Below are 16,246 nucleotides of genomic sequence, written 5' to 3'. Positions count from 1 at the left end.
GTATTTCATAAACAAAATACAGTTAAAAGTACATAAATCATTGTAGAAAATAACATAAAATAAAATCATAACTGTCAACACTAAAACTTCGTTTTTAAGTTACTCGATTTTATGCTTTCCCGCTTTTTCGCCGAAACGTTAAGGTCCCATTTATTCCCATACATTCTCATTCAAATATTCCCCCAAATAACGTTTTTGTGTTTTACGTTGAATTTTTTTCACAACTCGTTTGATCCGTCAAAAGACGAGCCGCGCGCCGCCGCCTGAATGGAGAGTAAAATCGAGGCAAATAAAAAAATGTGTAAAATTATCGTCTCCAAGTCAATTCAAAGTACGTGCAGTGTGATTGACCATTTTGTTGAAGTGTCCAATTTTGACATTTTACTAAATTGCGACGTGCGGTCGACGCGTGTTTAGGAAGAATAAAGTCTTTACATCAATAAATTACGATTCAAAAAGTTAAAAAAAATTGCAATCGAAATATTATTTGAAGTTATGAACCTAATGTGAAAAGAATATATTTAAACCACCATTCCCTTTCCGCACCTAATGGTGCATAGGGCACTGCATTGGTACACCGATCGCAGTGTATCTTGATCATTTTTGTTACATGAAGGTAAGATGATCAGTCTTACGCTTCAAGTACCGGTCCAGGGACTATGAAATATTCTGTTGTAAAAGCACCTTTTTAAATAAATATTTCATGTCAACCATGTCGGGAGTCGAACCCGAGACCTCTCGCATGGTAGGCAAACGCGCTGACCACTGCGCCACGAGGCCGACGATATTTAAACAGTTATCATAAAAGTGTGAAACATTTTTACCGCGATGTAAATGACAGTTTGAATTCTGTGTTACCATACTAAAAAAAGTGATACCATATAAATAAAATTTCCCAATATTTGGGGGAAAACCATTGTATTTATTTTATGAAAATTAAAAAATTTACCCTCGTGTTTTTAAGGTTAAGTACCTGGATAATATTATTTAATATTAACCAGGTACAAAATAAAAATAAAAAATATAATAAAAAATACTTTTTTTTTTTCATGAAATCATATTAACGACGTCCTTACAAGGTTACATCATTTTGCAAAAATGTAGGAGATGGGACAAATTGGTCGAATAATAAAATAATTCATTTGATGTTGTTCATAAAAAAAAGTATAAAATGTCTTATTTTTGGTGAATAATGGTCTTAATCACACTATAATATGCTTGTTTTTGCGTTTTTATATCAATTTTCGGAAACAGAGTTTCATGTTTGCATGAAAAAACTGATAAAATCGATTTGATCGGTACATGGTCAGTGCTCAGTACTTCCCCACCACTAGTCGCATTAGTTTGACAGCTGTCATTTTATCAAGCTATATTTTAAGGACTATAGGTATTTTTTATCAATAATTAAAATAAAATATTATTTTCACCAGTCTGACGATGTCATTCATGACAAAACCCATTTGCTCAAAAAGAACTAACATGTGAGAGATTTATAATGATCACTTGTACTAAACAAAATAACAAGTTTGCTTATTAAATCTGCAATTATTATTAATTGCTTATTAGCTAATAAATTAATCTAAAAAATCACAAGCCGATCGGGACTATTCTTATTAAAATCTGTTAAGAAATAAGGGAGATATAAAGGATTAAATTCTAGTCATTTGAATGGTGCCAAAAACAAACAATTCGTGACGTCATCAAGTATGAACGTCATCGGATGTTTTTCATCAATATCTATGGATTTTATAGAGTATTGTAGATAGCTTCCTTTTTCTATGTGTCGTTTGTTTACATTTATGGCGTCCTGTCACTTATAAAACTTAAAAGAGGTTGAAAACCATAAAATAATCAAAGAAATTCGAGACGTAAGAAGTAATCTGATCCCACTTTCATCTGTCAGTGCCTGGAACTGGAGTGTGGAGTGGGGGGGGGGGGGTTAAGATAATATGCATAAACAACTCTCCTTATATTTGTATCTGTGGCCTGTGACATTACCAACATTAAAATGAATGCATTACTTGTGAACTTCTGTGACAAAATTTATTACCAACTTACGAAACGATCGTTTTTGAAAGGCCTTATTTTCCAAACGAAAATAATGAATGAAATTCGTTATAAGGGCTTATATAAACACTGGGAGAATCTTTAAAAAATCTTTTATTTGAAGAGTAGGTTAAATCCGATTTTCCTCCCGAGTGATAATGCCCTATTGGATCTGTGGTTGGGGCGGGTTAGCTCGGCGCTTCGCCTAGTCGGAGTGGCACTTGGCGAAGTGTTGCCGGTCGCTCATGCACTTGCCGCAGCCGCGGTCCAGCTGCGTGGCGGGCAGCTGCAGGACGGCCTGGCCGGGGGCCACGCGCAGGCTCAGCGCGCCCAGCTTGCTGTCCAGGTACGCCGAGTTGTTCAGCTCCGATATCCTGGCGAACGCGCCACCAAGAAATTATGCACAGATCAGTCAAAAAATCATCAGAGAACTGGATTTGTAAACCAAATCCAGGGTATTTTGATCATCGGTACATGAACATAGGTGATCAGTCATACTTTTCAGAATGATTATGATAGGAACATAGAATTAAGAAAAGTCCAGAAGCCGTATACGCACATCAAACAGAAGGCGACTCAACTACTCATAAATGAGTAGGTTTACGTTTTGACCCATTAGTTTATTTGTAGACGTCGCACAGTACGCAACTCCTGATTTGAATTCAACTATGCCGTGTTGTGTCCTTTTAAAGTGTAGAAATACTTCTAGAATCTTAAAGAAACAGGATGGGATCAAATTCCACGTGTAATTAGCAAAATATGTGTAAGTAGCAAATGCATTACCTAAAATTGAATTATTTTTCCATCTTTCAGATTGAAAAATAAAAACAAATGGATATATCGTAAGTGTTGCCGGGATAGTACTTTGCTCATCTAATGAGAGAACTAATGAAAATTGGACCTCGGATTAAACAACTCCGCGGTGGACATTTGACTGACATTATCTTCAAAACATCAAATATTATTTATCATGATATAAAAATATTCGTTTTATGTCAAATAAAATTTGTTTTATACTTTAAGTTTAAAGTTTATTAATTCAATTACTCTTTTTAAATGACCCTTTACTTATCTACTCTGTTGTGTCAATCAATATTTCCGCATGCGCAATAAAATTTTAGAGAAATTAACAGATTGCTTTTTTTTAACCTTAATTTTGTGTTACAATTATATTTTTTCCCACCGTGCAACATTACGCGGCGGCATCGCGAATGCGCGCGGTGAAAGTGAGGCATAGTGGGAAAATTATTGGACACAGCTGCCCACCACATACCGCACCCCGCATCTGAGGACATAAGTCTCCTTGGCGGTGCCCACATACACGGAAAATTTGCTCATTGTCAAACGAGAAAAGCTGCCCGAAGGAGCTGTCTGAAATCTGGTAGCCTCAGCATCTTTGTGCTGAAAGAAGGTAATCCAGAAGTACATAACATGTACTTCATCGGATTGAGAAAAGAGTGAAGTGAATTCTTCACTGACTGGGATTAAATTGATTGGGCATGATCAATTCGCCGAAATAACTACAAAACTTTTTTTAAAAGCTTTGAAATTCTTTTTGGAAGCCACCAGATCTGTATATCCGACAGGACCTATAACAGGGCCACGGATAGTAGCGAGAAGCTCCATTCGGTAATCATGGAGAAGGGGAAAGGGACAAGAGCACAGGATGTGTTCAGAAGATTGGTTAGCATATCCGCAGCAGCACAAAGGGGAGTCAACAATATTGAAAACAAATAATTTTTGGACACGTTATTGGACACGGTCCGATGTATTCAAATATGATTCTACGTTCCTTCTGGACTATTCTTTATTCTATGGATAGGACGCTAAAGGCGTCATGTCTTCACCATGACATTAAGACGAAATTAGACATAATTAAAGGTTTCACATAGTTTTTTGTGATTTTTATATTTGATATTTATTTGACACAATAAACAATATATATACATATTATAAGGGCGGGCATATTGCCTTAAGGCAATTTCTTCCTGCCTACCCAAGCCGTTCAGTTTGAGAAAATTATAAATACATGGACATATTGAATCTTACAATTTTATAAAAAAATAACACTATACTACGAAGAGAGGAGAGGGAATGGGAAGGAAAGAAGAAGGATAAAGGAACAATTTAAATATTAAGATAGTGACAATTTAATATTGACTTAAATGTAAATAAAGAAGGGGCGTCTCTAACATTCGTGGGTAGATTATTCCACAATAGAGCGGCTACTACTGCAAAAGAGGAGGCAAGAAAATTAGAGCGATGACAGGGTATTAAAAGGGTTCTCTCGTCACTAGAACAAAGAGATAGTCCGTGTTGTTAAAGAGGTTGGATGAGCTCTCTCAGATAAACAGGCGGAGTGGGATATTGTGAAGAAGTGATAGAATGTGAATGTTTCTTCTATGCCTGATGCTGAGCCAGTGTAGCTGCGTGCGCTACTCGGTTATGTGGTCGAATTTGCGAAGATTAAAGATATAACGAATACAGATATTCTGAAATTGCTCTAACTTATCGAGCAGTTGAGAGTTAGCATCTGGATAACGAACATCCGCGTGGTGTGATTTGTATACTAACTTGAAGTCGTAGAACTTCTCGCCCGGCGGGAATTTGAAGGATGGTTTCCATTGCACCAGCTCATCATTCACAGACACTTGAATTTCCGGCCCCGACGTGTCTATGTCTGCGTAGTTTCCTACGAAAAACACACGACAATATAACATTAATCTTTTTTCTGCTCTGGTTACCATGGAAGACTGTTGTAGAGCAAAGGCGAGCGACCCATCCGCGTGTACCACCATTACTCTTGCGGATGGAGGTCAGCGCTGCAAAAGCTCTTGACCGTCACTGGGACCCGAGCAGATCTCAGAGTAATAAAACGCCAAGCTACAAGAGGAGCCCAAACGTAGAAAAACCATTCTATGACTGTTGGGTATTAAGTTAGCAGGTCGAGAATGAGGAATTCATTTTAAAATCGTAAATAATGACGTCACTCCTTATATCTACGTGTAGTATTTCCGGTCAAATAATTCAATTAGATGAATCTCACCTGCATAAATATAAAGGTTTCAGCTCTTTGACTTCACAAACATCAACAGATGAAAGAATTGAAGGAATATAGATGTGCAAATATAGGCAGAATGGTGAATGTTACACAGTGTGTAAAGTGACCACTTAAACCAGCCATTGACAGGTCATAAGCCCTGTAGATGCCTAGACTTCTACATTATCTTTTCTTAAATGTTCTATATCTCTGTTGTAATATGTTAAATCTATAGACATTGATGAAAAAAAATTGATTACGTCACAAAACATCCGATGACGTCACGAATTGTTTGTTTTTGGCACCATTCAAATGACTAGAATTCAATCCTTCATATCTCCCTTATTTCTTAACAGATTTTAATGCGAATAGTCCCGATCGGCTTGTGATTTTTTAGATTAATTTATTAGCTAATTAAAAAATCCATAATAATTGCACATTGAATGCATACCTCCTGTGTATACGCGCAGCTTCAGGCCCTTCTGGGCCGGCAGCATGAAGACGGCGAAGTGCGGCGAGCTGGTGCAGTCTCCCAGCAGCAGCACGGTGCACCGGTTGCCTCTCAGGGCCTGCTCCTCCCCGCGCAGGTTCACCACGCGGCTGGGCGTGATGCGGCACTCGCCTGCGCACAACCGACACGCAATGTGATTATTTGCAGCCATGGAATTAAGGATAGTCCAGAAACCGCACACGCGCATCAAACAGAACCCGACTAAACTACTCTGATTAATAACTGTCGATAAAACTTTACCCTTGAAACCAAGAATGAATCGAAACAATGGGTGGAAGCTGGTGGAAGTGCTCCGAAGAAGGCAAAGGCAGTGCAATCGGCTGGCAAGGTTATGGCCACTGTATTTTTGGATGCGCTCGGAATATAGCCCATTGATTATTTTGAAAAAGGATCCACAATCACAGAAAAGTATTATCGCACATTATTGGATCAATCGAATGATGCAATCAAGGAAAAACGACCACATTTAAAGGAGAAAAAAGTTGGAAACTGAAGCCGTGTACAAACTAAGTTGCCAAGGATGTGATAGAGTGTATATTGGACAAACAGGGCGCACAGCAAAGAAGAGAATTGACGAACACAAAAGAGCGTGTAAACTTGGGCACCCAGAGAAATCCGCAATAGCGGACCACTTTATAGACACAGGACATTTTTTCGCCTTTGAACCAAAAATTCTACATAAACCTAGTAATTATAGTGCACGAATAATAAAAGTGGCAATTGAAATACACAGATATCCAAATACTCGTAATATAAACAAAGACGATGGGCTTAAATTAAATTCAACATGGTTCCCAGCACTACATATGACAAAAACGAATAGAAATGTGCCTACTGCCGACTGCGACACGGTACAAATTACTAGTACATAAACACATACATTTCTCTATAAAACACACAGTTTTCCCTGAAGATGGCTCCTGCAATGGTAGCCGAAACGTCGGATCAAATCCAACATACACGGTATCACCCAAAAAAGATACATAATATTGATAACAGTGAATTTGAAAACCTTCGCACCTATTTAAGAAAAAAGTTATCTTATTCGAGACAACGCACCGGTTCGCACAGCGTTAGATACGATGCTAAAATTACGTGAAATACACTTCGAATTGGTTGATCGTCCACCTCGTAGTCCAGATTTAGCTCCTAGTGACTTTTTTCTGTTTCCAAACTTGAAAAAATGGCTCGCAGGAAAAAGATTCAGCTCAAACGAAGAAGTGATTACCGAAACTAACGCGTATTTTGAGAGGTTCCCGAAATCGTATTATTCAGATGGTATAAACAAGTTGGAATATCGTCTTACTGAAGTGTGTCGAAGTAAAAGGGGACTATGTTGAGAAATAAATATTTTTGACAAAAAAAAGTTTTTTCCTATTTAGGTAGCTTCATTTTCAATCCGCCCTCGTATGTACTGATTTGATCTGAACATATTGATTTCTCAACATTATTTTAGGTACGTGTATTTTGTACATACACAAATCTGGATTTCTCCCAAGGAGGAGTAGGTATATATTTTTTATCAATATCCCTACAGAGATGAGGTAGAATTTTTTCAAATTCAGTCAAAAATCTGCAGGCGATTACTAGTACTTAATTTAACTCTGAAGAGTCTTAAATACATAAAAATAAAGTAATATGCTAATTATATATACTTAACTTCAATGTCAATACATAGATGGCGCTCCAACACGCTTGTGAATGGTTTCTCATTTAATAACATATATACAAAAATCAATAAAATGTTACTTGTGTCGATATTCGCTAATAAGCGGAATGGGGAATGTTGTAAAACGTAAAGTGGCCACTTAACCCAGCCAATGACAGGTCATAAGCCCTGTAAACGCTCGAATATCCATAATCCTGAATTTGAAAAAATTCTACCTCATCTCTGTAGGGATATTGATAAAAAATATATTGATTTCTCTTCATTTAACAAGGGGCTCGCGCGAGTCCTTCCTCGCCCCCTGCTTTCGACCCGCCCGGACGGAGAATAACTCTCGATTGCTACTCACGGATGACTCCGAGCTGCGCGAGGATCTTCAGCTCGCTCGGGGGCCCGACGAGCCAGGAGCTCGAGGCGGTCAGGATCTTGGCCAGCACCTCCGCGCTGCCGTCGTTCTTCTTCAGCAGGATGGTTTCGTTGGCCTTCGTGGCCTGGCCGGCCTGCAGCACCTGGGCCACGACCCCCAGCGCCTTGAGGGACGGGGAGCTCTCCGCCCCGCCCATGAATTGGAAAGTTTCGAGGACTGTGGACACGTCAGACGAGAGGGACGATATCTTTGCTGGAACCTGTAGAAAAAATGTTTCGATCAGTTTGATAAAATAATTAGTTATTTTTTTAATTAATTGCAACAGAGAGGGAAAACATTATTGAGAAGGGAAAATGGAAGTCCCTAGACTACATTTACAGGGATAATGACCTGTCATTGGCTGGTTTAAGTGGCCACTTTACACACCATTGTGCCCATGTTTGAACATCCCAAGGGATAAATGAATAGCTCCCTAGGGAGGAAATCCAGCCAGTCTGCAAGCATTTGGACATACTCAAACATTGTTGAATTAACTACCTGGTAAAAGAAGAAGTATAAAAATTTGAAAATTGTTTTCAAGCGTTGCCTAGTAGGTGATTAGGTTCAGCCGGATGAATCTCACCCACGTGATAAAGGTGACCTTTCATTGGCTGGTTTAAGTGGCCACTTTACACACCGTGTAACATTCACCATTGTGCCCATGTTTGAACATCCCTAGGGATGAATGAATAACTCCCTAGGGAGGAAATCCAGCCAGTCTGCAAGCATTTGGACATACTCAAACATGGTTGAATTAACTACCTGGTAAAAGAAGAAGTATAAAAATTGGAAAATTGTTTTCAAGCGTTGCCTCGTAGGTGATTAGGTTCAGCCGGATGAATCTCACCCACGTGATAAAGGTGACCTGTCATTGGCTGGTTTAAGTGGCCACTTTACACACTGCGTAACATTCACCATTCTACCCATGTTTAAACATCCACATTTCCTCAACTCTTCCATCTGTTGACTCTTGTGAAGTAAAATAGTAAGGAGTGTCTAGTACGAAAATGTAAAAAAAATGCTCGCCGATCGCTGGCTAAATGCAATGAATAGCGTGATAAATAATAAATAAATAAATAAAATATCAGTTTTGGAATATTTTCCATATTTACAGCGGTGAAGTTCAAATATGTGATTGCGCAGCAGGATTATACGTCGTGAAACGTAAATATTTTTACATTTAATATTAGGTGTTCACGGATGTTGCATTTTGATTGCGAATACGATGTTTGACCATGGTAAGAAATTGTTATCACGTCGATAGTAATTCGTGATTGAGTGAATTTTGACAAACTCAAAATATTGTTAATAAATCAGTTGACACTTACATTTTTAGAAGACACAGTCAAGCGATATTCGTTTTTAAGTTCCTTTAAATAGATTCCTAATTCGGTGTCAGCGGGACACGATGTGGCTCCATTGTTTGTTCCAAAGACCGCTCCTAGTCTCAATTCCATGGGCGTTCTTTTGGACTCCAACTCGAGACATACCTAGAAAAATACACTTGTTAATTTATTGCATTCTAGCGGACCCGACAGTTCTGCCCGAGCGTTGGCTCGCCTGCCATGCTCAACGCGAATTAAGTCATTCTTTAACCGCCAGCCGGGTTTTGACGTGACCTTAACATTTAATTTTAAACCAAAATAAGAAAAATTACCTTAGAAAAACACCTTTCATTGGAATTAGGTACATAGGTACTTGTTTATGGTTGATCGCGCACTTGCCCGTTAGCAGATGCATGCGAAATGCTGGTTCGCGGGATGCGTTATTCTTTATTTTGCTTTGCAACAGAACCCCAAATACAATGACTGCACTCCTGTCTGATGGCAAAACGATGCATCAGTTGCATCAATATTATTTTCTCTGAGATCTGTCATATGGAAATTAAGGTTATTTTTTATAAAGCTTCCTAGCCAATTTGGCGTAACATTTACTTACAAGGCGTATATTTTACTTCTACCCAGCTCTACTATCCATTTTTATAGCCTTTTAAAACATTTTCTTAGCGTACATATTGTTGTAATAGGTAGTGAAAGTAGGTTAAAGATTTAAATTGAATAATACTAAAAATCCCTTTGTCTGAAAGAGGTATTGGTTTGTATTTGTTTAAGTTGTCTTTGTGTTGAGGATCTATTGATATTATATATTGTAGGGGTTATGTCTTTCATTTGAGTAAAAATAGTTTTGAATCTGTCAGCGAGTATTGTTTTAGCGTATAATTGCTTTGGTATTGTTGTGACCAGCGTTCAATTTACGCGACGATTTCCCTGTCAAGAAAGAATAAACTAAATCGACCATGCAAATTAATTTTATTAGTTAAGTTATGTGTAGTTCAATGTCTCGCCGAGAGATGGCGGGATCGTTTTCGCTCGGTCGGCAATATCGCACGATTCGCGGCCGACGACATCCGGTGTGTTTTTAGAAACGAGGCAGAGAGTTTTTGGCTCACGCTCGGACTTGTGCTTCAAGGATGACTTCTGCTTGAAGATACCACTCGCTGCGCCATCGCGAGGCCTTGTAAATCCACCTCAAAACCTTGTGAACGTTTTAAATCCACCTCAAGGCCTTTGAATTCATGGCAAGGCTTTCTGAATCCATCTTTAGGCTTCATAATAAGACAACAGAGATGAAGAACATTTAAGAGAAGGTAATATAGAAGTCCAGGCATCTACAGGGCTTATGACCTGTCAATGGCTGGTTTAAGTGGCCACTTTACACACTGTGTAACATTCACCATTCTGCCTATATTTGAACATCTGTATTCCTTCAATTCTTTCATCTGTTGATGTTTGTGAAGTTAAAGAGCTGAAACCTTTATTTATGCAGGTGAGATTCAACGAATTGAATTATTTCACCTACATACTAGACTAGGCAACGCCTGAAAATATTATTTTTTCAATTTCTAAACTTCTTCATGGACCAGGTAATTTATCAACGTAGTATGTATGTACAAAAATAGTATGTAGGTGAAATAATTCAATTCGTTGAATCTCACCTGCATAAATAAAGGTTTCAGCTCTTTAACTTCACAAACATCAACAGATGAAAGAATTGAAGGAATACAGATGTTCAAATATAGGCAGAATGGTGAATGTTACACAGTGTGTAAAGCGGCCACTTAAACCAGCCATTGACAGGTCATAAGCCCTGTAGATGCCTGGACTTCTATATTACCTTCTCTTAAATGTTCTTCATCTCTGTTGTAATATGTTAATATAAACAGCTCCCCGGGGAGTTGAATCCAGTCCTTGTCTACAAAAATTTGGACAAACTCAAAATATTGTTCATAATAAGATCTTTCGTGAATCCTCAAAGTCTGTTAAGACCTGTAAATGGCGAGGTTTAAACGTCCCTGCGTCAAAATTGAGATGTAAGTAAAAGGGTATAAATAAATTGTGTGTTTACTTTCCATTCTGGCGTCCCCGGCTTGAGCAGCCCGAGATACTTCGCAGAAACCCGGGCTCGGTCATCATCCAGCTCTATCAAATACGTGCCGTTGATTCTCAAAATCACCTCTCCATCAGACTCCTTTCTGAAAATAATAAATGTTCATTGAGTAAGGAACGCGGACTAAATTTTCGGGGTCAGTCGTTGGTTGGACTCGATCGTATGACGTCAAGATGACAAGTAGGTAGAACATACCGAGAGAGATTCAGATAGTACAGAAGTTAAGTATACCGTCTCGATATGTACAGATGAAGACAGCGTTCATAATCGAGGCCCAGGGGCGGTTTGCCTATGATTGTTTAAATGTCGCTTGAGTTCCTCTGGCTCGTATACAGCATTGTACTTCACTGTTTAAGGACTGGCGCCTGAAGCGTAAGACTGAGGACCTTACCTTCACATAGCAGATAATCTATATATGATGCATTTGGTGTACCAATATATTGCTCTATTCATTACTAGGTCTGGATACAGAAATGACGATTATTGTGATGTGAAATAAATGAAAATAATATTAATTTATCTGCCTCGTAGTGTACAGGCCAGCGCATTTGACTACCATGCAACAGGTCTTTGGTTCGATTCCCGACATGAAATATTAATTTAAGAAGGTGTTTTTAGCCTAGGATATTTTCATAGTCCCTGGACTGGCACATTAAGCGTAAGATTAATTACCTTAAATTCATGTAAAGACGATCAAAATACGAGGAATTTGGTTTACAAATTTAGTAACCTATGCACCGTTAGATGCGGAAAGGGAATGATAGTGTTAATTGATTCAAAAGCTTTTTTCGCTAGTATAACCATCAGTGCGATTCTGAACGCGTGGAGAAAGCGTCGTTAGCACATCATTAGTACCCCCTAGAGAGTGTTCAGAATACCAGCCCTGATCAAATCAAGTTAATCAGTTTGTAAATTATGCTCTTGCAAAGCTTTCTTCACGAGAGCGTTCAGATAACCAGCCTGAATATATTTTTTACCTTCTCGTAAATGCGCTTTTGAAGTTAATCCTGTTGGTGGATGCTGGAACCAGCTGCAGCTCTGTGTCCGTCCTTATGGGGACTCCTTCCTCACTGTTCTGGGCCAGGGACAGCGAGCACGCGCCCTCTGCGGGGACGGATGCTAGCGCCGCTCCATGTAGCAGGATGAGAAGAGGTTTGCTCCAAGGTACGGCCCTGAAGATGATACCAAAATATTAGAGGTCTTAGAACAAACCCAACTCAGGTTATTGCCATAATACTAGAGGTCCGCGAACTGGTGGAATTTTAGTTTAAAAAAACAGCTTGCCCACCAAATACAGCACACCGTATCTGAGAACATAAGTCTCCTTGGCGGTGCTAACATTCACGAAAAAATAGGCTCGTTGCTGAACTGAAAAACTGCCCGAAGGAGATTTCTGTGATCTGGTAGAAAAAAAATTATCCAGGAGTACATGTATGGACTTCATTGGATTGAGAAAAGAGGGAAGTGAATTTTTCACTGACTGGGATTAAATTGATTGGACATGATCAATTCGCCGAAATGATTACAAAACTTTTATCATCATCATCATTCCATGTCCGCTCCCTAGTTGAAGCATATGGTATCCACAAAGAGCCTCCGTGCATCTCTATCGGCTGCCAACCAAGGAGTTGCGGCCTGCGTCCTCCCAAGTCAGGTTCTCGTCCCGAAGTTCCGACATGAACTGCCGACAAAGTCAGCAGCGGACGTCCAGGACGTCGAAAACCTGATGCCTTGTAAAGTAGGCAAGCGTGGTTAAGGCTGGTCAGGAGGCATCCGCAGTATATGGCCAAGCGATTGGCTAGTGTTATATAGTTATACATACATATTAGGTGTTATGCAGGCGTTATATAGGCGGCGTTTGGTTTTCACTGAGAGAAATTTAATGTGGCGCCTGCTACTTCTAGCCGCACTTTCAGCTCTTTTAGAAAGCTGCCATTTTTTCTTACATATACTCCCAGGTATTTGAAACCTTCGACCCTTTCGATGATTTGGTTTGACAGGGTCAGGATATTTTGAGCATCAATGCACGAAGTATTGTTAACCCATGCTTGCAGAGTACATATTTATCTTATCCACATTGACCTGAAGACCCCCAACTGAATCGTCAATTATAAGCGCATCGTCGGCATACTCTAGGTTGCAGAGTTTTTGGGAGGAGGAGATGGATATTCCTTGATCTGGGGGAATCGACTTCCTTAAAATGAAGTCCATGAGTATTATAAAAAGAAACGGTGCAAGGACGCAACCTTGGCAATTTCCGGTGGTAACTTCAAACCAATCTGTGAGAAAATCATTAATTCTGATTCTGATTATTTTTCAAAGCCTCGAAATTCTTTTTGGAAGCCACCAGATCTGTTTATTCGACATGACCTATAACAGTGCTACGAATAGCAGCGGAAGCTCCATTCGCTAATCATAGAGTCTGGGAAAGGGACAAGACCACAGGATGTGTTCAGAGAACTTATTAGGATATTCACAGCAGCACGAAGGGGAATCAACAATATTGAAAACAAATAAATTGTCATTTGTTAAAGGAGAATTGATACCAAAATGTTAATCAGAGGAAGGGCTAATTTAGTCAAGGCAAGGATTTATTACCCAAATGTCATAGTTTGATCAGCCTCTGTATAATAATGGACAGAGGATCGAGAAAGTTGACGGCTTTTAATACTTGGGAGTTGACATGACTGAGGATGGAAGCATGCACAAAGAGGTCGCACCCTTCAGGAATTGCTGGAGCAAATTCAACATGATGCTGGTTGTTTAAAACTCTAGTCGATTCAACTCTAGTATTTTATTTATTTATTCATATTTTTTCTCTTACAAACATAATAATAAAAACAATGTGACCTCACTGGGGTTACCCGTGCCGAGGACACTTAACAATATACTTTTTTGAAATATTTTTACATTTGAGAATAAACAAAAAAGACTAACTTAATAAATAGAGATAATTAACAAAATGTTCAAACAGTTTTAAACACTATGCATTTATGTACATCTATATTATTTATATTACAAAACGCACAATGAAAGTACAAAAACCTAAGCTATAAACTTGTGGAACAATTGATTGGTTTGGGTGAATGAGACAATCCATTTTACTTTTACCCAGCTTCACTATCCATTTATATAGCCTTTTTGAGCATTTTCTCGTTAATAATTGTTTTAATAGATAGTGGAAGTAGGTTATAGATTTTAATTTAATAATACTCATAATACCTTTGTCCGAAAGTGGTGTTAGTTTGCAATTATTTATGTATGGGTGTGAATCTTGGCACCTTACCAAAACTTCTGAGTTTTGAGAGTAAGTGCGTAACAAAAATATTGGGTGTAAGGTAATTCGATTTTATAACTAACATTGAAGTCCAAAAACGGACGCAGCAGCCAATAGCGAGCGTCTTGAGGATGCGGCTCGGACACGCTCAGGAGAGCCAAACCCGCCAATGCTCTTCGACGATTTTTCGACTTTATTCGGCGGAACTAAGGGGCGCTGGATTGACATGGGAGGAGGCGAGTACTGGCTGGCGATAGGGTCTCCTGGAGGCAACCGGTGATGTCCACATGCTCAATTTAGGAGCGGATGTGGAAAATAAGAAGTTTGAGTTTGATGTTAACACTAAATAACATTGAAGTTCGAGAACGGACGCGTCAGCCCCCTTTTGTTATGAAACTGCAGTGATGGACCTTGCTTGGACTCGTGCCACAAATGCCTCAGGAGAGCCAAGTAGCCTGTTTTTCTTTCGGCTTTATTTGGTAGAAGCGAGAGTGACGGCTGACGATGATATGGTCTGCCGGAGGCGTCTGGTGATGGCCGCATACTCCACTTAAGAGCGGACGAGGAAAAATAAGAAATAATGTTTGCACTTACTTAGCATTAGATTTGTGTGAGTTTATGACTTGCCAGACATGTTCAAACAGTTCTGTCGTATCTTCGCACACGAGAGATACACTGGAAGACTTTTGCTGAAAACACAACAAATTCATAGTAAAAAACAGTGATTTTCCATATCAAATAAGAAAATAGAACAGACTCAAAAATAACGTAGTAATTACAACACATATTTAGAGCGGATTTTTACGATTCTAATGATATAACTCTCAATGTGTTAAAAACAAGTTCCCATTGATAGTTTTCAGGTTTAAAATGAGCACAAGCAAAACGGCTCACGTTGGCATCGCGTCATTTTGACGTCACGCGTTATGCCCACTGACTGCGCTTCAAATTAACATCGCGCACAAGTTTGGCGCCAGAGCGTCATACGTGCCGTTTGTCCCACAGGGCGCGTAGCGTCTCGTTTTCAGGTAATATGCACATTAAAACCTTTGCAAAAAATTTATCTCAATTAATCAATAAAATATATTAAAACAGCATTACCATCATATTTTTTTGTTTATTCAAAAGTAAACATAATAAAAATGTGGAAAGACCCTGTAGAGAAAAAAAACTGGCCGATTACTTCAAAACGTATCTTCCGCTTCTTCATTTCCTTTCCGCACCTAACGGTGCATAGGGAACCGAATTGGTACACCAATCGCAGTGTATATCAATCATTTTTTGTTACAGACGACCAGTCTTACGGCTCAGGTGCGCCAGTCCAGGGATTATGAAATATTCTAGTGTTAAAACACCGTTTTTAAAAATAAATATGGCGATAATTTTTTATCCGAATTTTGAAAATAAAGGGGTCTAAAAGTTGCCCTTTGGATTACTCGGAATGCAAAAAATATTTTAAAAATTATTTGATACTACTTTTGGCCTTCAACCAGAGATTGAAGTTTTCGATAAAGTAATTTTTAATTTAGTTTATTTTTTTGCGCTAAACCGACTGTCATTACGTATTTAAGTAAGAAAAGCAGTCCAATTAAATTTGATAATGTGCATTAATAATCGTCTAAGGGCGTGAGTTGCACTCTGTTTTGTAATAAATGGGTAGCATTGTTTTAATGAGCCATTGTTTTTGTCGATGTTAGCCAGGCGCTCAACGGAATCAGTTCCGCGGAGTGTAAACTTTTTGCATTTCGGTAGTTTTAAAACGTGTTCGAATTTGTTATGTAATTAAGTTATATCTTAACTAATATTTTTTTAATCAATATTGATAATGAGGAATTCCATTGTTTTCTTATTTA

At 38.8% G+C, this 16,246-nt stretch overlaps 1 protein-coding gene across 1 annotated transcript in view; it reads right to left on the bottom strand.

The window, feature by feature from the left end:
- Positions 1 to 2,142: 2,142 nt before the first annotated feature.
- The window catches only part of LOC148284651 (uncharacterized), a 42,124-nt gene continuing 28,020 nt past the window's right edge, over positions 2,143 to 16,246 (bottom strand). Inside the window, exons 17-24 of the mRNA XM_088237111.1 lie at positions 14,988 to 15,082; positions 12,094 to 12,288; positions 11,075 to 11,201; positions 8,998 to 9,159; positions 7,613 to 7,889; positions 5,538 to 5,708; positions 4,621 to 4,738; positions 2,143 to 2,420 (exon numbers count right to left, since the gene is read on the bottom strand). Coding sequence (XP_088093237.1) covers positions 2,252 to 2,420; positions 4,621 to 4,738; positions 5,538 to 5,708; positions 7,613 to 7,889; positions 8,998 to 9,159; positions 11,075 to 11,201; positions 12,094 to 12,288; positions 14,988 to 15,082 — 1,314 coding nt within the window. The 3' untranslated portion in view covers positions 2,143 to 2,251. The remainder of the gene's footprint in view (positions 2,421 to 4,620; positions 4,739 to 5,537; positions 5,709 to 7,612; positions 7,890 to 8,997; positions 9,160 to 11,074; positions 11,202 to 12,093; positions 12,289 to 14,987; positions 15,083 to 16,246) is intronic.

The sequence above is a fragment of the Micrasema longulum genome, unplaced genomic scaffold (assembly GCF_059751315.1).
Source record: "Micrasema longulum isolate JH-2025_06_02 unplaced genomic scaffold, ASM5975131v1 h1tg000100l, whole genome shotgun sequence".
NCBI classification, from domain to species: domain Eukaryota; kingdom Metazoa; phylum Arthropoda; class Insecta; order Trichoptera; family Brachycentridae; genus Micrasema; species Micrasema longulum.
The sequence above is the reverse complement of the archived record's forward strand: the minus strand, read 5'-3'. Positions and strand labels throughout refer to the sequence as shown.